Consider the following 27,526-nt stretch of genomic DNA (forward strand, 5'->3'; position numbering starts at 1 on the left):
CATCTTCAAGCTCTGAAATTCTTTCTTCTGCTTGCTCTACCCTGCTGCTCAAGCTCTCAGTCATGTTTTTTATTTCACTGACTGGGTCTTTCATTTCTAGAAGTTCTGCTACACTCTTTTTTATGGTATTAAGCTCTTTGTAGATTTCCTCCTTCATATTCTGGATGTTTTTTCTTGTTTCATTGTGTTCTCTAATTGAGTCTTCCTTTATTTCTCCAAGTTTTCTTAAGATTATTGCTCGAAATTCTTTTTCAGAAATTTCAAGGATTCCCTGTTCCATGGAGTCTGACTTTTGGGCATTACTGTATCCTTTTGGTGGTGTCATTTCTTCTTGATTGTATGTACTTCTAGTGTTTTTTCACTGACACTTGGTCATTTAGTAGGGGGTTTGCTTCTTCTATTACACTGAGGTTGGCTGTGGAGTGGCCTTGGTTGCTACTGTGGGGGGTGAATTGTCTTTGCTTGACGGTAGGTGTGGTGGTGGTTATGTTAAACCACCTTGGTTTCCATTCAAGTCTCTGTGGTCACAGAATGAGCCCCTAGCTCATGGAGATGTGCTGGGCCAAACTCGGTGGTTCTGATCCATAGGCTGGTGCTAAACCCTGAGGTGGGATCAGAGAGTCACACGGAGCCGTGGTTCCGCTGGCTGGTACCAGTGGGCTCACCCATGCAATGCCGTTTCAGGGTGCGGGCCAGGGCCTGTAGCTCCCCACCCCTGCCTGGGTCAAAGGCAGCAGGGTGAGGGAGCCACGCAGTTCTGCTGGCTGGCACCAGAGTACTCACCTGTGCAGTGCCAGTTCAGGGTGTAGGAGTGGGCCCTGGAGCTCCCCACCTGCCTGGCTCCAAGACAGCAGGGTGAGAATGCTGCGTGGAGCAGTGGCTCCACTGGCTCTAGACATGATAGTTTTTATATCTGAATCTTTTTTTAAACCTGAGGCAAACCCTAACAGACAAGTCTTTCCAGCAATTAAAAGCTTTACTAGTATGACAAACAACTTAATATCTCCAAGGAAAATCTTTATGACACTAATAACCAGTTTATAGGGAGACACTAAAAACACACAGTTCAGTAAGCCATAGTGAACTTTGGCATGGAGAGGTGGAGCACTAGGGTTTTTAATTACATGACTATAAAATTTCTCCAGCAGTCCTACCCAAAGAATTTTTGCTTTCTCATAATACTTCACGCAAGCTAGAGTTCTCTAAATTAGCTCTCAGAAATCTTCTAGACTGATTTAAGACAAGACTGGGCTTGGATTAATTTCTGAGGGTACAAAGAAAGATAGTTTATGCCTAGATAATGGCCTCAGCATTAAGTTTACTTGACTATATACAACATATTCTAAGATCTGTAACAAATTCAGAAAGTCAAGCAGAAAAAAATTAGAGGGTAGTGGTAGGGATATACAATACCTATGGAGACTGTCCTGATCACACCTAAGGTATAATAAAGTAGGAATGTAATGTTTAATATGTCCAGTGGATTTTCACACATCATATGCAATATCCTGTCTTTTCCTCAAAATTCTCAAACAGATTAGATGACTATTTGATGGAAATTTAACAGAGGGAAACACAAATACAGGCAACTGGACTGCATGATATTTAAGGCTTACTTATAACCTCCCAAATTCTATCACATTCTAAGTCTCTGTTAAATACTTTAAAATATTTTACATTAAATAAATATGAAAAGATTAGAATTTAATTTGAAATTCCAGAAACATGTTTTTATTTAAATCATAAAAATATATCTATTCACAACAATGAATATGGAGAAAAGATTTTTCTCTAGACAACTTTCAAACTGATTTGATAGACTAACATTCTAAAAATTCTGCTCTTCTTCAAAAGAAAATCTAAAAAGTGAATTTTAAGGAAAAAAAAATGCTGAGACAAAAGGTCTATTGAATTAGGCTTAGTTTTAACCTGATTACTATTTAAAAGGCTACTGGCCTAATACTTGCTTAGCTTTGTACTAATATAAGTCTTTAGACAGCAGTGTCAGGACAAACTAACAGGAAAACACCACTGGAAGAAATAGACTTGGGATATAATTAATTGCCCTGGATAATCAGGAGGTAAGGAAAGCACTGGAGCCCAGTGTAGGTACACTTTCTTTTAAAATTTACTCAATACTTTGATTATACAGAAGAGTTTGAGAACAATATGATGAATATCCATGTGCCTGTCATCTAGTTTTTTCAAATCAACATTTTGCAATATTATTTCCTCAGATTTATTTTTCCTTTTTATTAATTAAAAAATAAAGCACTACAGGTATAGTTGAAGCCACTGTGTATCTCTCCCCAATCCTATTTTCCTACAAAGAGAACTCTTAACCCGAATTTAGTATTTATCATTTCCATGCATGTTTTACACTGTAACTACATGTGTATATAGCCATAAACAGTACATATCATTTTGCATGTTTTAAAAATTTACAGAATCATATGATATCAAACTTTCTTCAAAATTATGCATTTTGAGATTTATCCATGGCACTTGAGGCTCAGTACATTACAGAATCCTCTCATAAGTATAAGGGTACTTCAAAAAGTTCACGGCAAGATTCAAATTATCTTTTAATTTTATTTTTCCAGGAACTTTTTGAAATACCCTCATATATACCACAACTTATATTTCCAGTCTTCTACTGGATGTCATTTAGAGTTACTAAGCTTTTGTTATCACAATCAATACTGCACTGAGCAATCTCATAACTGTCTCCCTGGGCACCAGTGAGAGGGCTTCTCCAGTATCCAAATTTAGGAGGAGAATCATTGGGTTGTAGAATATGGTACTTTTCAACCATATTTCAATTTTGCTAAAATACTCTCTAAAGTGACTTACAATACACGCTCCCCTAGGATGTATTTTTGAGTTTCCATTCTTCATATTTTTGTCCAATTTAGTCTGTCAGATTTCTTAATTTTTGCCAATCTGATGAGTATGAAATTGTATTTCACATAAATATGATATCCATGATTGCTAATCAGAGTAAGCACTGTTTCATATGTTTATTGGCCATTCAGTTTTCCTCTTGAGTGAAATAACTGTTCATACCCTTTGCCCGTTTTTCTATTTGGTTGTCTTTTCTTACTGATGGACAAGAATTCTTTATATAATTTGAAAATGAATCCTTTGTCAGTTACACATGCTGCAAAAATCCTCCAAGCCTGTGGCTTATCTTTTGCTGTGTAAATTTTAAAATGTCTTTAGGTATGATTTCTGCACTTTAAGATAACTTTCCTTACCCCAAGTCATAAATATATTGTTTTATGTCTTCTAAAACTTTTGCTTTTTTGTATTTCTTATGCTTTTAGTTGACTTTGAATTTTTCCGTGTGTTTAGGGTGAGGGAGAGATAAAATTTTATTACTTTTTTCCATATGGATAGCCAACTATTCCATCTCTTTTAATTAAATAATCCTTTCTCCACTGATTTGTAAGACTGATTCTGTCTTACGTGAAAAATGCATATAGTGTGTGAGGGATCTGTTCCCAAGTTCTCTCAATTCTATCAGTTCTATCTCTATGTCAATACCTCACCTCATTAATTTCTACCACTTTCTAAATCAATGTCTGGAAAGAAGAGTCCCTCCACTTACTCCCACTCTTCAAAATTGCCTGTACAGTTTTAGCCCATTACCATTTCATGTGAATTTTAAAATCGATTTGTCAAATTATGGGGGGCGAGGGGACAACTTTTCAGAATTTCACTGAAGCTACATTGAATTATACATTATTCTGAAGGAAAAAGGACTTCTTCATGATATTGAATCTTCTCATCCATGAACATAGTATACGTCTCCACTTATTTAAGATTCTTTTATATTCTTCAATAAATTTTTCTAAGTTTTTGGCATAAAGATCTTACATACTTTTGTTATAGCTAGCCTTAAGAACTTTATAGTTTTTGTTGCTACTGTAAATAATATCTATTTTCAAAATTACATTTTCTAATCATTTATTATTGGTGTACAGAAACAGAGTTAGCATGGTTGTGAAGAGTATACTTGGGAGTCAGACTTCCAAGGTTCCAATCTTGCCTCTGTAGCTTCTAGCTGGGTGACTACAGACAAAGTATCTAAACTCTTGGTTTTCCTCATCTATAAAAAAGCTTAAAATAGTAACCACTCAACAGGATTGTTGTGAGGATTAAATGAGTTATAAATGAGTTAAATGTATAAAGCACTTCATGTTGGACAGAAAAACTTAATAAATGTTAGCTGCTATGATTATTCTATTACTTATCTTTTATTCAGCAATCTTGCTCAACTCAGTTATTACTTTTCTGTACTTTGACTGTAGATTCTTTTGGATTTATGGATATAAAAAGACTACAGATTTGATTTGATTCTTCCTTCCCAATTCATTTATTTCTTTTTGTCTCACTTCATAGTATCTCCAAGAAATGCTTATCTTTTTCCTGGTTTTAAAGAGACTGTTTCTTATGGTTCACCATTAAGAATAAAATCTGCTTGGAGTTTTGGATAGAAATCCTAAATATAAAGAAATTTTCTATTTATATCTGCTAAGATACATAAAACAAACAAGGGTTGACCTTCATCCAATGATTTCTCTGCACCTATTAAAATATTTTAGTTTGTCTTGTTTACGTTTTGAATGTGGTAAACTACATTTATACTCACTTTTAAAAGTCTTGCTTTTATACCTACATGATGAATCTTCTTAACTCCTACTTCCCCTGTATTCTTTGCAGTGATATAAATGACAGCAAAAGACTTGAAAAAGGAAGTAGCAATTTAAAATATGGAAGACTTAAGCCATGGCAAATTTCCTTCTTAGAAATTCTTTTTTTTTTTTTTTTTTTTTTTTTTTTGGTCGTTTTTTCGTGACCGGCACTCAGCCAGTGAGTGCACCGGTCAGTCCTATATAGGATCCGAACCCGCGGCGGGAGCGTCGCCACACTGCCAGCGCAGCACTCTACCAAGTGCGCCACGGGCTCGGCCCTTAGAAATTCTAATAAACATAAGAATATCATAAACATATTAGAAGTGAGCTTCTAATAAAGGAAGATAAACGTACAAGAACTCCACAGGGTATAAGTGTAGATGAAGAATTCTAAAAAGTGAAAAAGCTATAATAGGTTGCTGATGCCTTGAATAGAAGCAAAGAAAAATGACACAGATTTAAATTTACGGTTTAAGTAAATTACTGAAGTGAACTGTGTTACTTAGTACTTTCAAATTTATTAAAATGTATATTGGCAAGAAATGCAGAAATTAACTTATTTTTGGCATGTATTGTCATATGACCTGAAAGGATCTTTGGGCAACTGAGAAATAACACTTCTGAACAAGTTTAGTCAGCACTCATGCTGGGAAAAATGTAGTATAATTCTTATTTAGTCTATAATAGTCCCAAGCGTGTTAATTAAATTAAAATTAACCAACAAAATTTTATTTGCAAATAAATGAACTCATAAATTAAACTGGGATTCACTGGAGTAATAACTCTACAAACATTTTAAAGAAAACTTTCTAAATAGCTGAGTAAAATTCCAATATGTGACTCAAATATTAGTTAAAGGAACTGAACTAAAAACACTTTTTTCAGTAAATAAAATATAGAACCTCTTGCAACTTTTCCTTTTTTATAATATAAAAAGATTTTAATATGAAGCTTTTAGGATGAATAATGATATAAAAGAAGTTCTTTAAACCAATGACTGAAACTATACACATGAATAATTCTGATATGTTCTTTTCATCTTATAAAAGACATCCTCAAATCAGAGTAATGGAGTTTCTTGCACATCAAACTCAGACTAAGTTTTTATTTGATGGAATAAGGACATGCTGAAGAAATTCTGTCACTGACTCTATTCTTATCTCTGTAAATCTTCTGTTCTATTTTGTGATAAATCTGTCCTCCCCCTGGCTCCACCCACCAGCCTGTTCCCAGTCCTACAAAGGCAATGTGAAGAAAAAGATAAATTAAATCCTATACCAAATATCCAACAAAAATTGAAGGAAAATCTACAATCTACAATAATATCATAACAATAATTATGGTATTGCTAATGTTTATTGAGTTCTTACTATGCTATGTGCCAGCGCTTTACATGTATTAACTAATTTAATCTCAGTCTGTGTTAACATCACACTCTAAATGATTTAAACTCAAAATATAAATGAGTCTCTAATCACTAGAATTATCTCCTTAAAAGTTCATGTCAGCAGAACAGGTATATTAAATAAAATCTAACTATCTCCCATTACATAGAATGTAATGACAGATGTAGAAAGGGTTGTCAGAATACACCTTTATACCTTTCCTTTCTTCTATGTATCCAACTCTAATTATCAAGATAACCTAACACTTATATTTAAGTTCCTTTCCTTTAGTTTATTTGGTACTATCCTATAAAATCTAAATATATAATTTGCATGTGGTAAAAATATGGAGTAAGCATAAAATGTTAGCAATTCTACTAGAAAATTTAAAAATGCATACTTGAGCCAATGACCTAATAACTGAAAGCTTTTATTGCTTTTCAATAATAAAATAGCCTGATGAAGTTCATCCATATAATCATGCCCATTACTGATCAGGCATGGGCTAGTGAAAAAGCAATGAACCAACAATGTGGAAATTTGGTACAGTACTGATTCTGCCAATAACTCACTATAGGATTTTAGACAAGGAAATTAACCAGTTTAGGCCTCAGTTTAATAATATGAATAATGAGAAGTTTAAAAAGCCATTATGAATTCTAGATTACAATGAAAATACCTAAAAAATTTTAAAGTACTCAGAAATTATGAAGTTCAAATAATAAAGCTTCTAAAGTCTATGGAAAAAATCCTTTGCTTTAGAAAAATGTATGAGGAGGAAAAAAGGGACATTATTTACAACTTCATTGGAGAGCTTTGGCAAAACAATTAGGCTTCATAAATCATCTTGGAAAAGGCTGATATAAAAATTTAAGATAAAAAAGATCAATGTTAAAGGTTATTGTTTTATATTTGCGTATAGTATATTAGATTTAGCACTTTTTAAATTAACTTTAATTATTTATTTTGCTCCATGAATGCCTAGAATAGTAATAAGGCATCCTTATATAACTTCTTTATACAACATGTTTATTACTATTTCCAGGACTTGATGCATAATTGTACTATCTTTAATTGTTAAGACATTCACAGTTGATTATGCCATATGATATACTGTTGTTTATTTCTTTATTTGCTTGCAAGTCCTTGGTCAACAGTACAAAGGCCATTTATAACATTGTTTTTTATTAGAAAATGCCAAATACTTTATAAGGATTAATTTTTGACCCAGGTTTCAAGAATTCATTGTAGTAAAAGAAAAACAAGGTAAACATTATCTGTAGGTTCTGAACTTCTGAAAATGTATATTCTACCAGGTTGATGCTCAAAAAGCAAAATCTTCACTATCTCCCTGGGAACACTGAGTTAGCTTCTAATTTTTAAACGAGGAATATAACAGTTGTTCAGCCTCAGATTTCATCCTCCCCCCTCAAGTATATATCCAAAAATAGTCCTTTTGATAGTTTAAATGTTTTAAATGTTAATATGCTCTTGAAGTTACTGTGGAACAAGAAAGTACAGAATCACTTCCAAGATCAATATATCATAAACAATTTTGAAAGTAAGAGGAAAAAACAGTTTCCACCTGATGCATGTAACAGCTGCAGGGGACTGCCACAGAGAAAATGTCTGGTATCAGCTCAGGAATGAGGTTCTGGAATGTAGACGACTATAACAGTTTGATATCTGAACATTTCAACCTCCAAGGGAGGAAACCAGGTATCTGAGAAATGTCATGTACACTTACTGCTAAATTTAAAATAGCGTCAACAGAAATGGTTCTTGATTGAAAAATGGGAAAGCTACTAACAGTTACATAAGTCAGACTTCCATTTACTTTTGAGAGAAAAAAGGAGCTATTTCAAAAGGCATTACTGACTGGATTGCAAATGAACGACATTAAGGGATCTACAAAATAAATCTGTAGTCAATTTTAGAAAAGAACCTTTCAGACACAGAGGAAGAGATAAGAACAATTCACTTGTAAAAAGAGAAGCAGAAAACGGGCAACAAATTGCTTCTTCAGAACAGCCAGCACAACTCTTATGTTGAATGGCATGCTAGTGATTAACTAAAATATTTGGATATTAGAATAAAACTATATCTCTTCTTCAGGGTTAAAAATAAAACCAATGCAACATTATGCTGCCTCCCTTCCTAGAAGAGTACACAATTACAAGATAGAACCGGCATGATATGTTAGAGCTTTAAAAATCATAGTTCCGTTGGGAAAATGGTCATAAGGTTAAGATAAGACTCTTATTACCTACATTATGCATTTACTTTCCCAGAAGCTACAGATTTCTGTTATAAATATGAAAGATGGCTCAAATTTAGATTGTGATTTTAGGTGCAAATAAGCTATACCTTTTTCCTGATAGAAGTGATACTGATTTTTATTTAAAAATTTTAATTACAAATTAAAACAATAAATGTGATTTTGTTCCTTAACTCTGAACAAAATCGAAGATTTTTTTTTTAACTTGGTGACTTTACCACCTCAGTTATTATATAAAAGACTATGACTAATTTCATTTCTAAAAACAGAACAAAAGCAAGATTTACATTTTACCAGAAGCAAGTAGGAGGAAACATAAGGTGGATATAAATTCCTGACACTGAAAGTATTTTAACACTAGAATGAGATGTAATATGCAGGTTATAGATTTTAAAACCTGCTAAGAGTTTTTAAAATTGTCTGGGCTCTTATTTTTTCAGGATGAACTGGTACTATTTGATAAGAAGATTAAAAACTGATACTATTTCAGGAGGACAATTGTTTGTATATTCTCTCATACAAAAATTAAAGTATAACAACCACATATTCTTAGGAATTCAAGTACATCAAATATAACTGGACTACCAAAATACATTAACTTCTAGAAATCTAAAAATTTAGAACCTTAATCTTAATGGTATGAAAACTCTTTTTTTTAGATTATTTTTTTCTTTTTTTATTAGATTAAAATATAATCATATTCTCCATTCTCCTTAATTTCACATAATTCTACAGTGTGAAACATTCATAAGATCATAGGTGGTTTTGGTGAGGCGTGGGTTGTTTGAATTTTCTGTTTTTTGGGGTTTTTTTTGCAGGAGGTGGAGGGGAGAGATTCTATATTTGAAGGGTATGAAACTGATAATGAGGTCCCTTAAGAGGCAAAAGTCTTGGAAGCCCATTCTACCAAAGACCTGACCTTTACTGTGTTGAATAAGAGCACCTTTGGAGTCTGACCTGGGGATTAGAATTCAGCTCCTAATCACTTCCCAATTGTAAGATCTTGAGCAAATTAGCTATTTAAGTCTCATTCTCCTCACTACACAATGGAAATAACAAGAATCATAGCTATCACTCAGGGTTACTATGATACTTACGTGAACTGATATACTCCAAGCCCTTAACTCTATAAGTGCCAATAAACAGGAACTATTTTTACCACTACAATTACCTGTTACCTTTGGTTTGAAAACTGTGAGAGTCTTCCTTGGTACAGGGCTAACTGTATTGAGGAATTTGACTCAGCTTTCAGAGCAAGTTTATCTAATCTGGCTACACAACCTAAATTCAGGACTGAGATCACCAAGGAAGGGTACATAAAAACATGGTATCACTTTCTAGTCCTTCCTCCTATAATGTTTTTAAATGTAAACTTAAAAAATTTTGGATTTCTGCTCACTTCTACTGAATACCATATTGTACTATATAATACTTTAAAAAAGACAAGTTACAGTGTCAAACCATTATCATATGAGAATAAGTACTTTTTTAAAAGTTAGCTATGAAAACAGCTCTAGATTCTGAAATTTCCCTATTTATGTTTTCAAAAATTAAAATATTGATATCATTTAAGCAACAGTACAATAATCCTAAAAAGAAAAATGTTCAACTTCTTAAAAGGGCTGATTTGTGATTCAGAAAAAATTCTAGTCTCCATGTTATTTTAATGAAAATCACCAAGGTCTAAAGAAGCACCATATATATATAGAATACTACAATAGTGAAAAAAATCTCTGAACATTAATACAAAATATTTTATGGATGAAGATGGTTACCCTTACTAATGCCAATGAAGAAAAGAAGCACAATACTTGAAGAGAAAAGGGCAGAAGGGTTATGAGTATGCTTCCTTATGCTAATTTTAATAGCTTCTTTATACAATCTACCACATTCTTTCAAGTAAATCAGTGCTGCCTATTTTTCATTAATAAATAATTGAAATGTTATTAACCCACCAGGAAAAAATTTAAATATATGATAGATATTGGTTACTTAAGATAAAGATATGTTCTTTTAACCATGAAAACTGTTGTTAATATTAACCTCAGGTCTAGAAAACATTAATAAGCTGACTAGAAATAGTTGAAAAATTGGTATTTTCTGAAACTGACTATGAAAATAATACTTAAGTGACACACTTAACAAAATTCTACTTCAAAAAGTGATCACCTCTCTACAAACATGACAAGTATTAATGCTCATTTATTAAATTTCTAGATAATTAAATTAAGTGACCATTCACTTAAGAGCAATCAGGGAACATGTGCCCAAATATAATCTAAAAACAGTCTCAGTGAAATATTCTCAATGCTGTTTGAGTCAAATATTTGAATAACAGATTGAGATCTCCTTACCTCTTGCTGTGGTCCAAGTTTTAGGATCAACACTTTAAATTACTCCAAATGACCATATTTAGCAGGAGACTTGACAGGATACAACATCTCTGCATTCCATGTAAAAGCAGAGAGAATGAATCATAATCACACTGGCTCAGACCTTATCCACCACAGGAAAACTCCAAGTCAGGTCTCCACAGCACTTTTAGATTCCAGTTCTGTTTTCAGGCCACCCTGAAAACAGCAGCACTTTCTTGGCCTTGCCTTGATGGAGCCGAGTTAGCTGGCTATCATGTGTGAGAGCTCTGCCTTCAGGAGCTTAATCTGTCTCTCTCAGCAAGTACTGCTTTGCCACACCACAGAAACACCCCAGCCTAAACTCACACTTGCAGAACAGGCTTCACCAGTATAGCTCCACCCTCAACCTCACACAGGCGACTATTTCCTGTTCAGAAAACATCCACATGAAATTGATATTTAATTATGTCTTTTCATCTTTTAAAAAATTACTTATTATTCAGTTGTTTATACATATTTGCTAATCAGGTGGGAAAGAGTATATAACCAGTAGAAATGATGGCACTTAGTCCCCAATAAAATAAAAAAAGTAATTGATCAGGTGGGAAGTACTGCCAGTAAAAGGCTGAATCATTAAACTAACAGCAACAGGCTAAGAAAACAAACCTTTTATTATCTCTGCTGATAATGAGCTTTGTTATTCCACCAACACGTTAAAAAAAAGTGTCAATTTACACAGCTTCCGTGTTAAAAATTCTGAGAAAACATCTCTTATGCATCTATTAGGCAATTAAAATAAAGAAGTTTCTTAAGAATGAAAATCCAGAATTGAACACATTCTCCTGAGTATGACCTTCTCCGTCACATGCTGCTCAGGTACTGAATATGCAGCTCCACTTCATCCCTGGGGTTTCAAGGCACTTCCTTTATCAGAAACATTCAGCAGCAAAAGTGAAAATCCTTGGCAATTATTATCAAACTAGCATTAAACCAATCTCAATTTCTTACTCTTTAAAACGTTCTTATTACTTGTTTGCATACCATACTATATATTTTGTTTGTTTACCTCTCTTCATCTCATCACACTTGAATATAAACACAAAAACAGAAGAATTTCTATCTGTTGCGTTCAGTGTTTTAGCCATAGCACTTAGTACATACTCAATAAATTCTTGATCAATAAATGAATGAATACTAGAAATGACCAAAAATGGAAAAGTCTCTTTACTTAGGGAAAGGAGAAGACTATTTAGGGGCTTATTCCTAGTACTGGCTAACTGGCTTATGGGGGTTTTGGAAACATTTCTGATAATTATAAACATGAACAATTTCCATTATAGTTATCAGTAAAGAATTATTTGGAGCATCCATCACATATAAAGGATGAAAATTAGTATAAAACAGAGTATCTACTCACAGACAAAATAATGCAGGTGGGGGAAAAGACACATAAAAAGTGAATAATCAAACTCAAAATGAGATAGTTCATTGTCATATGTGATTTCTAAATGAGTGACACAATCAATAGCTACTGTAAGCTGAAAAGTAGTTGGGACCAGTATCATCAACATTACCTGGGATTTTACTAGAAATGCAGAACCTCAGGTTCCATCCTAGATCTACTGAATCATGATCTACATTTTAACAAGATCTCTCAGGTGAACCGAATGCACATTCAAGGCTGCAAAGCAGTGGCCTAGGAAGCCTTCACAAAGAGCATGGTAAGTCACTTCAGGCAGAAGAAGGACCATAGGCAAGGGAAGGGAGAAGCCCAAAGCATCCTGAGAGAAGAATAAGGAAACATGTCACTAAAGCTGAATACAGATAAGAAATGGTAAAACAAACAAACAAATAAACAAAAACAGGCCACAAAGATAAGTTAGTTCTAGTATTTGTGGAACACCTTAAATTCCACACCAAAGATTTTGTATGTAATTCTGACACAGGGGGAAATCACCAGTTTTCTGAAGCTAAGGGTTACATGATAAAAGCTGTATTCTAAAAATTTAACCTAGTTGTAAATATTAGGATGAATTAATTCAACAGGTATTAGTTATGCATCCACTGCATATACATCCTGTGGGGGAGATAAAGATGAATGAGACATATTTGCCACTTGTGAGGAGAGCACCACTTAGTGAATAAGTAAAATAGCTGCTATTAGATATGACCAGGGGTGGACAGGAGATGGGGTTAGGGAGAAGTGGGTCAAGGAAGCGTTCATGGAAGAAGAAGATTCTGGCCTGAGTCTTGAAATGTAAGGAAGATTTCAACCATTCAAAACTGGGAAGAGGGTCTTTCAGACTGTAGGAATAGCAGGAGCAAAGGGAAAGCTAAAAAACCACGTCATGTGTTCAGAGAACACAGAAGAAGTAGATTCCAGTTGGGTATACAGGGAGAAAGACTACAACGTGAGAATGAAAAGGGAGGATGGCTGAAAATGCCATAACAAAAGAGAGTTTGGAGTTATGTTTTATACATTGTAAGAAAAGACTGAAAGATATGTTTTGAACTAATAAGACATTAGAAAAAATAATGTCTGAAACCAAAATTCACAGATTAAGTAGGTTCCTATAAGCACTTCTCTGTATACTCAGTTTAACCCATCTTTTGCTCTAATTTCTGTTCTATTAATATAGGCCTTGTGGAAATGCACGTACATTTTCATTTAATCCTATTGTAACAAAGGCAAAAAATATAAAAATAAATATTTGTTTTGAGAGACAGAACAATAAACTTTATTCCATTCTAGAGTGACCTATTCTGTTCTAGAGTGGGAAGAATTCTGGGTTTTGAGTTACTTGCACATGAGTTAATCTATGTCAAGTGCTCAGTATAGAGCTGGCATATGGAAGTACTATGTAAGTGTTAGCTATGATTACTATCATGTGTCGGAAGATTTTAGTAAGTCCTAGTTGTGAAGCCTCAGGCAAGTCTCTTAAGTTTTCTGAGTCCCATTTGTTAAAAAAGGGGTGGAATGGGATAGAAATAATTCCCTATCCCCACCTACCTTGCAGGGTTATACCAAGATTCAAGTCCAACTTAAATAATGGAAATACACGTATTTTTAAACTCTAAAGTACTTTATAAGGGGCCGGCCCGTGGCTCACTCGGGAGAGTGTGGTGCTAATAAAGTACTTTACAAATATACGGTAGCATAAATTTTCTAACTGTTTTTCCCTGATCCATACTGAGAAAATATTATCTTAATCCATCCTTTGCAATGTATTCAGCGAGAAAGCTTCCCCAGACATTCTGGCATCTTAGTATCCCTCTGACCCCTGCATCAATACCTCCTTAGGGTACCGATTTTAATATCTGACTGTTAAAGTGTTAGCCTCCAGAACACAAGTAAGCATATATTTAATGGAAAGAATACTCAATATTTAACACAACACATCAACTAGGATAAGTAAAAACCTGAACCTTTTTTACTTGATATATAAATGTGTGATCACTTCATACTAAAGTGGCATGCAAAGAAACATGGCTACAAAGGAGCAAAGTGCTGGAAACTCAAAGAGAAAACAGAAACAACCCAGGAGCAAAAAAGTGAAAATAAAGAAAAAAAAAAAATGTAATTAGGCAAGATTGCAAGTGAAACAACAAAAAAAGCAAGACAGTAGAGGACAGGTTTCCTAAAAAAAAAACTATGAAGAATTTTTTAATTTCAAAATTATCCTACAAATTCAGGCTAATTTGTTACCTTATAAACTACTTCTTAAATAAATATAAGGATTACATCAGAGATATATGAGTTACAATGCCTTCACCCAAAATGAAAGCCTCAGCTACTTCTATGTCTGCTAACAAAAGAAAAAAAATACAGCTATCATCAAAAAGACAACAAAAATTTATTACGTAAAGTCTACTTAAGTGACCGTCCAAAGAGGCTCCTTTCCCATCATAGTCCCATGAAAACTACTGTAATTAATTTGTTTCAGTGGTATACTGTGATATGTTAGCATATAGATTTATATCAATAAATAATATCTTAAATATGTATATAAACTAAATAGATCTAGTTTCTGACACTTATAAATTTAAATAACATAGTAGATAAACATAAATCAATAAATAATAACAGCTGACATTTGTTAAGTATCCAGAGGTTTTATCCCTAATTTTCAAAAATTCAAAAAGAGAACTTTTTAGATAAGGGAAGTTGAAAATCAGAGAAGACTACACACAAATAGTGAAAAGTGATATAGGGATTAAAACCCAAGGTTACCTGAGCCCTCGTCCCTTCTACCATGCTGATTTTCACACAGGTATATAAATTAAATAGCTGCGTTAAATCTACTGTCACAAAAGTGTCTATTTTAAAAAACTGCCAGTTATTACAGTTACTTTAAAACATCTTAAACATGTTAAAATAATGGCAGTTATGTTTTTAAGTGGTTGCATTAAGAAGGACCCTTGGAAATTATCTATTTGCACAGAAAAAAATTACAATCTAGTCTTTAATAACGGTATTAATTAATATATGCTTATTGTAAAGGATTTAAATAATACAGAAGCAAATAAAGAACAGATGAAATATCTTTTGCTGTCTCCGTAATCCCATTCCCCTTTCCAGTAATGTATGTATCCTTCCAGATCCTCATCTATGAATTTATAATAGGAATACACTGTTCTGTGATTATTTCCCAGGGTTAGTACATAGACCTCTATCTCTCTTTTTGATGGTTACAAAGTTTCTTTTTGATTGTTGCAAAGTATTTTACAGTACAGACCTACCAAATGTATTTTGAAAATGTAATTTCCAACATTTGTGTGTTAAAGCAATGCTTCAAAGAATACTCATCTAGATGTGAGGTATATTTAAAAAATGCAAAGTGACCAATTCAAAAATGACAAAGGACTTAACTAGACATTTCTCCAAAGAAGATATATAAATGGGCAATAAGCAAAGGAAAAGATGCTCAACATCATTACATTTCTGTATAAGTGCTACCTGGATCAACAGAACATTACCAGTACTGCAGAATTCTCTCTCCTGCCCAATCCCAATCATCTATCCCCTCTCTCCTAAGTTAACCACTACCCTAACTTCTAACAGTATAGAACAGTCTTGAACTGTTAGAATTCTGAACTCAATATAGGTATGTAGTCATATAGAATTATACAGAGTAAGTAAGTGTGTGCATCAGGCTTTTTTATTTTTGAGACATTCATCTATGTTGTTCCATATAGTTGCAACACATTCATTTTCATTAGTGTAGAGGAATCCATTGAACATATATATAGTCATGCATTGCTTACAACAGGGATGCATTCTGAGAAATGTGTTGTTAGGCAATCTCGTCATTGCGCAAACACCATCAAGCGTACTTACACAAACCTAGATGGTATAGCCTACTACACACTTAGGCTGTAAGGTATAGCCTATTGCTCCTACGTGAGTAATGTGTTGCACTATTAAGTTATGATGGCTATGACATCACCAGGCGATAGGAATTTTTCAGCTCCATTATAATCTTATGGGACCACCCTCATATATGCAGTCTGTCGTTAACCAAAATATTGTCATTCAGCACATGACTGTATCTTTATTATCCATTCTACCATAGATATACTTTGAGTTTTTCCAATTTTTGACAATTGGAAATAAAGCTGCTACAAACACTCCTATATGTGTCTCTTGGTCCACATATATGAATTTTTATATATATATATATATACACACACACACGTGTGTCGATGTGTGTGTGTGTATATAAGTGGAACTGCAGGGTTACAAGGTATGTGTGTGTCAACTTTAGAGATAATGCCGAACAATGATTATCCCAAATTGTGCTCCCACCAGCAGCATATGAGAATTCCCATGAATCTATATCCTTGCCAACTTTTAATATTGTCACTCTTGAATTAACCATTCTGGTGGACGTGTACTGGGGAGTCAAAAAGGCTTTAATTTGCATTTCCCTAAAGACTAATGATGTTGAACATCTCATCTTATGCTTATTGAACATGTTGGATGTTTCCTGTAATTACTTGTCTCAGTTTTCACTGACTTAAAAAAAAAAAAAATCAGTTATCCTTTCCTTATTGATTCTTTATAAACTTTGGTTAAGAGACATCTGTCAGATATGTGTTCTGCAAATATCTTTTCCACTTTGTGATTTGCCCTTTTACTATCTTAACAGCATATTAAGATAAAGTTCTTAATTTTAATTAAGTTTAATTATTAGGCTTTTCAGTTATGATTAATGCTTTGTCTAACCCAAGGTCATGAAAATATTCTACTGTATTGTCATCTAAAAAGTCTTATTGTTTCACCTTTCACATACAGATCTACAATTCTCCTGGAATGGATTTTTGTGTACAGGGTTAAATAAGGGTTAAGTTTTTCTTCTTTTTATAATCAGATGTCCGATTGACCCAGCAATCTTTATTGAAGTGATTGTCCTTTTGACACTGCCCTGAAATGCCACTTTTGCCATAAATCAAGTATCTACATAAACACAAGTTTCTGGACTCTATTCTGTTCAACTCTATTCTGTTCTATTTGCTATCCTTGCATGTATTCCAGTGTCTCAGTGAGTGAAGTTTTTACAGTAAATTTCCTACATTTTTGTTCTTCAAAATTGTCTTAGTAGTCCTCGCTCTTCAACTCTGTATAAACCTTAGAATCAGTTGTAAATTTCCACAAAAATCCCAACTCAAAACTTGGAGCATTCATTTATTAGCAACTCTGCCCCTTTGGGCTCTGACCTCCATTTCTTTTCCCAGCAGCTGGCTGGTAAAAGGATCACCCCACACTCTAACCAACTGAGATAACCAGCCTGACCTCCAATTTTTGTTCCCCTAGCACTGCGATATTCTCTACTCTATCAGCAGATACACCAGGAATAACATCCCCATTTGCTGGGATTCCCTCTGCATTTCCTTCTGCTTCACCTCAGATTGATAGTTGTTCACTGCCTTATTAATCTTCCAGTGCTTCAAAGAGATACTTTTATGCAAAGATACTTCAAAAAGCTCATGAAAGAATATAATTAAAAGATAATACAAATTGTTCCATGAACTTTTTGAAGACCCTTCCTATTTTGGTCCTACTTTTCTAACTGTTCTCAGAGGGAAGATTTGTCTAAATGCCTAGTCTAATATTTCCAGAAGTCCATGCCTGAAAAATAAGCTTTGGTTTTATTCTTTCTTCTCCCTCTTTCCCTCTCCTCCCTCTCACCACCCTAAACCCCTCCCTCTCTCCCTTTTTCTTTCTTTCTGGTGGAAAAGGTAGATAATGTGAAAATATGGGGAATTCCAGCATGGAAATTACATAAAAGACCAAATGTTGATGTAAAAAATGAAATTAACGAGAATTGAAGAATTTATTAGATGTTCTTAAGAGAAGACTACACACAGCAGAGGGAAGAATCACTTAACTTGAAGTTAGGTCAAAAGAAAGTATCCAAACTGAAAAGAAAAAAGGGAAAGAGAGAAAACAGTGAAAAAAAAAAAATAGAACAGAGTCCACAATCTGTAAGACAATATCAAAGAATGTGACTGATGTGTAAAGAAGAGGACAGAGAGAATTGTACAAAAATAAATATTTGAAGAGATAATAGCTGATAATACTAAAAGCTTGAAGAAAGATATTAATAAACAGATCCTCAGTAAGCTCCAAGAAAGATAAATACAAAGAAAAACATACGTTTTTTGCCTTCCACTTTCCCCCACCTCAAACTCATCTTCTTCCATTAAACCATACCCAAAGTTAATTGAACAAAATACCAATTTCTTATGGACAAGCTTCTGCTGTTCTTCCTCTTTTCTTTCCTCTTCTTTTCTCTCTCTCAAACTCTTATTACCTTCTTTTTCTTGAGGCACCATGGATACATGCTATCTTGGTTAGGACGTGGCGACTCACTAATTTATTTTTGTCTACACAAATAATGAACACATTGAAAGCATTAAGAGTAGCTTCAAAAGGAAATTTTTTCCTATTACCCTTGTTGTGTAATAGTATAGAAAGCTTTAAATTTTCAGTCTTAAACTATAGCTGCATCTTTCAGATTTGGAATCTAGCAGTGACAGATGGCAATGTTAAAAATAAATAGAACATTCAAGTTGTTTATACTGTAGGCAAAGACAGTTTTAAAGTGTGAAACAAGCCCAAGGCTGATAGAATTCACACCATCCTTTTCAAAATGTATTAAGAATGCACATTTCCCTATGCCAACTCTGTAATGCTGCTCACAAAAGATAAAATATTAGCTTTTGAAGGTGTGTTTGTTTTTTTATAAGTCATTACTAATGCTATAAAACATAAAATATGTCATTTAGAATTAACAATGCCATACAGGTCTACAAATACAAACCTATTTTCCAGAACTATCAATAACTGATTAATGTTCCCAATGTTAAAAACTTCTGGAGGTTATCATATTAGATGTGTCACTTCCCCATTGGAAACATAAGAAAGTATTTGATTGGTAGTTTATTTTAATGCCGATATTAAGTTGAAAAACTCAGTTTACATCTCAGTACATCTCTGAGTCAAAATTATCAAAAATGAGACTTAATGACTAAAAGAAGTTAAGCTTACACTACAGAAAGATGAATAAAAATAATACATAAAAAAGTAATAAATTTTTGATGTTGAATTTTAGTAACTTAAATATAGCAACCACAAAAGCCCATGATCATCTCAACAGATAGATTGAAAGCCTTTAAAAAATTCAACACGCTTTTTACGACAACACTCAACAAACTAGAAACAGAAAGGAACTTCCTCAATATGATAAAGGGCACCTATGAAATCACACAGCTAACATCTTACTTAATGGTGAAAGACTAGATGCTTTCCCCTAAGATCAGACAAGGATCCTTGCTCTTGAGACTTACTTCCATTCAACACTGTATTAGAGGTTCTCACCAGGGTAACTGGGCAAGAAAATAATAAATAAAAGGCATCCAGATTGGAAAGGAAGAAGTAAAAAATCTCTATTTGCAGATGACATGCTCTTATATATAAAAAATCCCAAAGGATCCATTAAAAAATATTAGAACTAATAAACAGTTCCAGCAAGGTTTCAGGATACAAGGTCAATATGCAAAAATTGTATTTCTACGTACTTGCAGTGGGCAAGAAAATGAAATTAAGAAAACAATTCCATTTACAATAGCATCAAAAAATAGAATACTTAAATATAAGTTTTACAAAAAAATGCAAAACTTATATTCTGAAAACTCCAGAACATTCAAAGAAATTAAAGAATATTTAAATAAATGGAAATACATCCAATGTTCATGTATTGGAAGACTTAATATTGTTAAGATGGTAATACTTCCCAAACTGATATGCAGAGTCAATGCAATCCCTATGAGAATCCCAGCTAACTTCCTTGTAGAAATCGACAAGCAAATTCTAAAATTCATATGGAATTGCAAGGAACCCAGAAAAGCCAAATCCACACTTAAGGAAGAATAAAGTAGGACTTACACTTTCTGATCATAAAACCTACTACAAAGCAATAGCAATCAAGACAGAGTGGTACTGGCATAAGAAAAGACATATAGATAAATGGAACAGAATTGCAAGTCCAGAAATAAACTCACGTGTCAATTTTCTAATAGGATGTCACAACAATTCAATGGGGAGGGAATAATCTTTACAACAAATAGTGCTGGGACAACTGGATATCCACATGAAGTTGGACCCCTGCTTCATATCATACACAAAAAATTAACTCAAGAAGAAAAAAAATAGATCACTGACTAACATGGAAGACCTAAAACTATAAACCTCTCAGAAGAAAATACAGCAGTAAATCTTCATGACCTTGGGTTAATCAAACCCTTCTTAAATAATACATCAAAAGCATAAGCAACAAAAGAAAAAATAAATTGGACAATTGAAAGATTTTATGCTGCAATGGATACCATCAAAAAAGTGAACAACAACCCACAAAATTGGAGAAAATATTTGTAGATCATTATTATCTGATAAAGGACTTATATCTAAAACATACGAGGGTACTGCAAAACGTCTGTGGATTGAATTAAAAAATAATACAAATGCTTCCATGAACTTTTCAAAGACACCTCATAATAGGAACACTAACAATTCAATAATAAAAAGACAAATTAAAATTAAATTTAAAAAACTCAATTAATAAAATGGGCAAAGCATCTAAACAGACATTTCTCCAAAGATGATATACAAATGGCCAATAAGCACATATAAAGATGTTCAATATTATTATTAGTCATCAGGGAAATGCAAATCAGAACCACAATGAGATACCACTTCACACCTACTAAGACGGCACTAGTCAAAAAATCCAAATAATAACAAGTGTCGGCAAGGATATGGAGCAACTGAAACTCTCATACACTGCTGGTGGGACTGTAAAATGGTGCAGCTTCACCAACGGTACAGCTGGCAGTTCCTTAAAAGGTTAAACATGGGGTTATCACATTACCCAGCAATTCCACTCCTAGACATATACCTGAGGTAAATGAAAACATATATCCACACAAAAACTGGAAACAACCCCAAATAAATGGGCAAATAAAATGTGGTATGTGCATACAATGGTATATTTTTCAGCGATTAAAAGAAAAGGAATGAAGTACAATACATGCTACAGCATGGATGAACCTTGAAAACATTATGTTAAATGAAAAGCCAGTCACGAAAGACCACAAATTGCATGAAATGTCCTGGGAAATCTGTAGAAATAGAAAGTGGATTAGTGATTGCTTAGGCCTGGGAGTAGTGGGCAGGAGGCAGGGTGTGGAGGTGGGGAGGCAGTTTCTGCTAATGGATACAGGATTTCTTTTCAGAGTGATGAAGGTATTCTAAAATTAACTGTGCCAATGGTTGTACAACTCTGTGAATGTACTAAAAACCACTGAATTATACACTTTCAAAACTGAATTCAAAAGTATGTGAATCATATGTCAATAAAGCTGGGTTTTTTTAAAAGTTACTGATGCCATATTTTAAAAAATAAGCATACAGGCATCACATTTACTAATGAACATTTACCAAGCAAGTACCCAACTGAGGAAGTCTTTTTAATGAGTTTACCCAAAGAAGGATAAAATTCGCTTTGAAAAGAACTAAGAATCCTGGCTCAAGTGGAACTGTAGAGAACACTGTTTTGAAGATTTTCTCCTGTGAGCCATAAAATCAGGCTGTCTAAAATAAATTCCTATGACAGAAGTTGGAACAATGACTCCCTACCTTCTGTGAAGACATAAGCTTTGAAAGGGGTTATTATTACCCTTTATCTTTACCTAAATAGAGATTGTTTAATGTATGCTTTGGAAACGAGGGCAGGAAAATACTCAATTAAAAAAGAATAAACTTTTTCCCCATAACACTTACATATAGGTCCTTAACCTAGAAGATACTTTAAGGAAAATTGTTCAAATAAATTCTAAGGTCCACAAACTTCTTCTCCTTTTATTGGGATGGTGGGGGGTGGGATGTAATATAACTAGAAAAAATCAATTTGATTACTTTCTCTTCTCTCCAATATATTTCAGTCTTGGTTTTTAGTTTCTTTTTAAAAATTCATATCAGATCAAAAATTTCCAGACTAGGTATTCTGTAGAATCTTGCCCACCCCAATAAATACAATAATTCCCATTTTCTTGACTTTTATCGCCTCAACACTGCTTCACTTATTTTTAATAAAATATTCTACGTATTTCTATAGAACTGCAAATACACTGTATATAAGTAATAAGAAATGTTGTTTAAAATAGTTTTGATGCTCACAGGCACTGATAAAATATACATTTCCTTCATCTATTAATTTCCAGTTAATCATACCATCTTCATTTTAGTTCTTTAAACTTATTATTATTTGTCATTTTACTCATTAACAAGCTATACTACTACTATATAACTGTAAAACTAAATAATGCCAAAGCTCAATGGAATACATAGTTCTTTAAAACTCTCTAAAAATTTAAATGCATGTAAACCTTTGTGAAATACTCAATAAAGAAATAAGAATATATTTAAAAATCAAAACCATATAAAAATACGAATGTATATTATGTCATTAAATGCAAAGAAGAGCAAAACAAGCTATGTACTTGACTAGTGGAGAAAATCGGTATCTTTGAGCAGTTGATAAAATAACCACAGTAATGAAAAAGGGCACTTACCTGGTTTTGGCACTGAGTTGGTCACTGACTGGGGAACTTTTTGGTTAATTAACTCAACACAGTGTCCAGGGAAGAGTCCCACCTTAAGAAAAGCAACAAAGAGAGGATTCTAAACCAGCAAACAGACCAATATGTGAACACTGCCAATTCAATTCCAGTAATGTACTCCACAGTCCCTCCCAAATGATTCTATTATTCCAAGACTCTAAATAACAGATGATGCTAATTATACAAACAAATAATAAAACAATCTGTTGCTATGAAAATATAGTTCTGTGTTTAATTTGTCCCAATATCTAAGTCTGTTTTTTTAGTTTTTAATTTCCCAAACTTTTTTTTACACCAACTAAAATATTTAGTCTGACAACAAACTATGACAAAAAGCTATGTAAAATTTTTACTGCTTAATAATTCAATTTACTAAAATCTCAATCTAGTTGTGTTGACATCTCTGTTGCCAGCTTATTATGTTTATTATCTTCTCTGTGACTTCTTAAAATCAACACTAAAACACAATTTAAATTTTGGGGAATTTTCTCTTCATTCTCCCACAGGTTTCCTGGAAAAAAAAAATGATATACTAAAATAAATTTCGGAAGCAACTACTCATTTAAAACCCCGCTATTTCACTGCTATTAAAGAGCTAGTTTAAAGAGCTAGTAGTACATGGATAAGAAGAAAAGCTAAGAGAAAACAGCCAATCTCAGCAGTAGCAATAGACTCTGGCTTTGAATAACACACCACATTGACCTTGTAGCAGAATTGCTTTCATGGCTCTAGGTAGAATTCCAACAAGTTGTATGAGGAAAATTCTGAGTTCCAGATCATCCAGAGATATTATATAGCCAATAGAATAAATACAGAAATAAAGAGCTTGGAAACAAAAGTAAAAAGGAAATATTTACCAATATTTATAGATGTTTCCTTAAATAGGAATATAAATGGGCTGCCATGCAGCAGATATTAAAGCTGAAACATGAAAACTACATCACTTTGTATATCCCTCTGTTGACAGACTCTGGGGAAGAATGGAATAGTCTTCCAAGAGTATGATTCATCGCAAAGTTTTGAGCTGTATAATTTCCATCTGTGTGGGATTATATTCACATACTCATTTGCTGCATTCTTATTTCAATTTCTGGATCAATATTCTATGGTAATTCTTAAAATTATGAAGACAAAACCAATTATCATAAGCTGAAAAGGGGTTATTTAGCAGATTATCCATTTTGTTTGAAAGATTTGAATTTGGTATTCTGAAAGCTCCTATGCACTGCCTTCCAAAATGATACTTTAAGTATTTGTTTTACTGGTGATATTCTGTAAAAATTCTACTAAACTTTCTATTTTACTAAATGAACAGAGATTCTTCCAAGATTGGTTAGAACCCAGTAATAATCAACTTGAAAAACCCTTGTCATGAGAGGGAATATGGTGCACTGGTTAATGGTGTAGCCTCAAGAGTAAAAAAAAGTGCCTGGGTTCAGTCCTAGGGCAGCCACTTACTAGATCAGGTTTGTAATTTAGCCTCTCTCTGTTTCAGTTTCTTCACCTAAACATGATAATAATAGTACCTATCTCATAAGAGTTGTTATGAGAATTAAATGGATTAGCATAAATAAAATACACATAGTAAGCACTTGTTAAATGCATTTATCTATTATTATCCCAGCATGTTGGTTACCAGAAGACCTAGAGAGCTTTCGTTCCTCCATCGAATGGATATGACACGTAACACCATCTTTTGTATGTATGTGTATTCACTCTCAAATATCATTCTTTCCACAAAATTCTAATTCATTTCAATTTATAAACATCTGCAACTTGCCATAAAGAAAAGATCAGGTTCTAAACTTGGCTCATGCATTTATTAGGCTCTGTGATATGGAGCAAATTGCTTAACATCTGTCTCTCAGCTTCCTAGTTTGTAATATTAGGGATAACACTGCCTACACCTCAAGAGTTTATGTGAAAGCACCTAGCCTAGTTTCTAAATTTGAGTATTTTCAGCAAATAAAAACTCGTTTTCCATCACTTCCTTACAAAGGCTGAACAAAATTTAATAAACTTCTTCAGGGAACAATATCATAGATACTAGTGACATTTTCACCCTTTAAATTTGTCTCAATGCATTAGGTCTAAGGATATGGAAGAAATGCTATTGTGTACTATGTAGAGGTCTACAGTAGGTTCATCTAATGCCTCACTGCAATCCCTGCTCTCTTGTCTCCCTTTATTATAAGGTGTAATATTACTAAATATTAGCTTAACTAAATATCCATTTTCCCAGCCTTCTTGCAGTCAGTGAAGCGAAGGCACATGTAAATACAACTCTGTTCCTACTATTCTGTCTCCTCCTTTCTGCTGTGAATACAGTGGCATAATTGGATCTGTAGTAGCCATCATTTGACCATAAATGAAATGCCAAGAAAATCTTAAGAGATTTTTGCCTAGCATCATTAAGCTGCTGATTCAACAGTAACAATCAGTTACTTTTTCTGTTTCTTGAAGCCAAAGGTTTCCTAACAGTCAAGCGGTCTTTTATTTAAAAGAGTCAGTTCCATAAATTTGTTCAAGGCAAACAGATTCTATTTTACTATTACAAAATTTCCATCATAAAAATGAAACTATGTTCTGTTGAAAATATTGTACACAAGAACATAACTAACCCTAGAAATACAGTTAATAAGCATTTATACTTTTCTGATGAATACTTAACCTACTATTCACCAAATAAAAACAATTCTGATAAACTCAAAATGTCAAATAGTAAAAGTGACTGGAACTTTGGCAATATGATCTATCAACTAGGTCATCCTATTTCATATGTTATTCTTACTGCAGCAGTGGTGATTTCTAAAGCTTTCAATTATATGGCTGGAAAGGGAGGGGGGAATGAGGTATATTGTCAGGGGTGAAAATGAGATTCAACTTTAGGAGGAAGACCGAAGAGAGAGAAAAGATCAGCCTCTAGTACCCATGATGGTAGAGAAGCAGATAAAAATATAGTAAAAGAAGGGAAAGTACAATGTAGAGATAAGGCTGGAACAGATTAGGGATGGGCTTACAGAGAGAGGACCTTCACTTTGGTAGTTTTCCCTCCTAGCCTTCGAGATAAAGTGAGAGGAAGCCAGAGATGCTATTGCATCCCATGGCACGCTGGTAAATGTTCAACAACAGGTTCTCCATGGAGGAAAGGCCTTGATTTATAGTGTCTGCCAGTAACCATGGTATGGTATGGTATGGTGTAAATACAGTTGTCCCTCCTTACCTGCAGGGAATGGGTTCCAGGACCCCCCCAGATACCAAAATCTGAGGATACTCAAGTCCCTTATATAAAATGGTGTAGTACTTGCATATAACCTATACACAGCCTACCATACACTTTAAATCATTTCTAGATTACTTATAATACCTAATACAATGAAAATGCTATGTAAATAGTTGTTATACTGTATTGTTTTTTATTTGTATTATTTTTATTGTTGCATTTTTCCCCCCTGAATATTTCTTATCTGGGGTTGGCTGAATACACAAATGTAGAACCCATGGATATGGAGGGCAGACTACTGCTACTGTGGCTGGTCTCGTGCTATCAACATGACACAGCTGAATACAGAACTAAAGAGAGATGCAGAGTAACACTCTGTTATGTAGTATTTATACCATGCAGATATTCTAGATGGAAAAAACCTCAAGAGCATAGATAATAGTATAATGTAGTAAAATAATTGCAAAAAAAGATTTGGTTATTTATTATCTTTGTTTTTAATACAATTTATTAAACTGTAAATTTATATACTTTAATTTTTAAGAATGGTTGTGTTTAACAACTGTCCTACAAAATTCACAAAAATTTCACAATTGGTTCTAGCTCACCACTAATCTATATCTGCATACTTGGTCCTGTGCCTGTCTACCTCTAATAGCTCCTGGGAATCTGTTTCCAGCAGCTTAGCAAGTATATGGCTCATCCTCTGACTCTAAAAGAAGAGACATAAAGAGAACAGATGGCAATCTGGTTCTTCTGATCTTCTTCTCCCTTGAGGGTACTCACACTAAAAAGAAAATCATGTTTGGCTTCAAAAGTGACTGTACTAAAAAATATTTTGGTGCAACTTAGAGGAAATGTTAGATAAAAAATTTACTGCAATAAAATAAGCCTGGATCTTTTGGTAACAGTAGGAATGGAAAGGAATCATTGCTTGACAATGGAGCTTAATCCTAACTACAGTCTTTCTGAGGCAACCAATCAAAACCTAAAAAGGAATTTCAACATAACAACAATGTGCTTTTCACTGACTTTTTAAAAAACTTCTGATTTAATTGTTTATTTAATTTATGGCTAATGAAACTTTAGGGCTGTTAGCATAGCATAACATTTTTTATTACTCAGCTTAGTTAAGCACTGCTCTTACTCCTGGAGATATACCACAGACTTTTCATCAATTGGAACTATTTGGCTTCAAAGAGTTATAACTCCAATTTTTCATTTTCTGATTTCAACTTCCTATCCTCCCAGTGTTTATATTCCATGACAAGTGAAGTTAAAATTCAGAGATATCCCATCCCCTTCATTCCTGTATTTCCCCCCAAGGGTACCTACCCCCTTCCAAGTTTTGTATTTTTTTTTTTTTTTTTTTGCTATCCAATATAGACCCTGTGGTTGACCATTTGAAA

At 33.6% G+C, this 27,526-nt stretch overlaps 1 protein-coding gene across 1 annotated transcript in view; it reads right to left on the bottom strand.

Moving 5' to 3' along the window:
- ARHGAP32 (Rho GTPase activating protein 32) overlaps positions 1-27,526 on the bottom strand; it is a 350,041-nt gene that overhangs the window by 48,009 nt on the left and 274,506 nt on the right. Inside the window, exon 11 of the mRNA XM_063094353.1 lies at positions 22,847-22,928. Coding sequence (XP_062950423.1) covers positions 22,847-22,928 — 82 coding nt within the window. The remainder of the gene's footprint in view (positions 1-22,846; positions 22,929-27,526) is intronic.

The sequence above is a fragment of the Cynocephalus volans genome, chromosome 4 (genome assembly GCF_027409185.1).
Source record: "Cynocephalus volans isolate mCynVol1 chromosome 4, mCynVol1.pri, whole genome shotgun sequence".
Taxonomy (NCBI): Eukaryota; Metazoa; Chordata; class Mammalia; order Dermoptera; family Cynocephalidae; genus Cynocephalus; species Cynocephalus volans.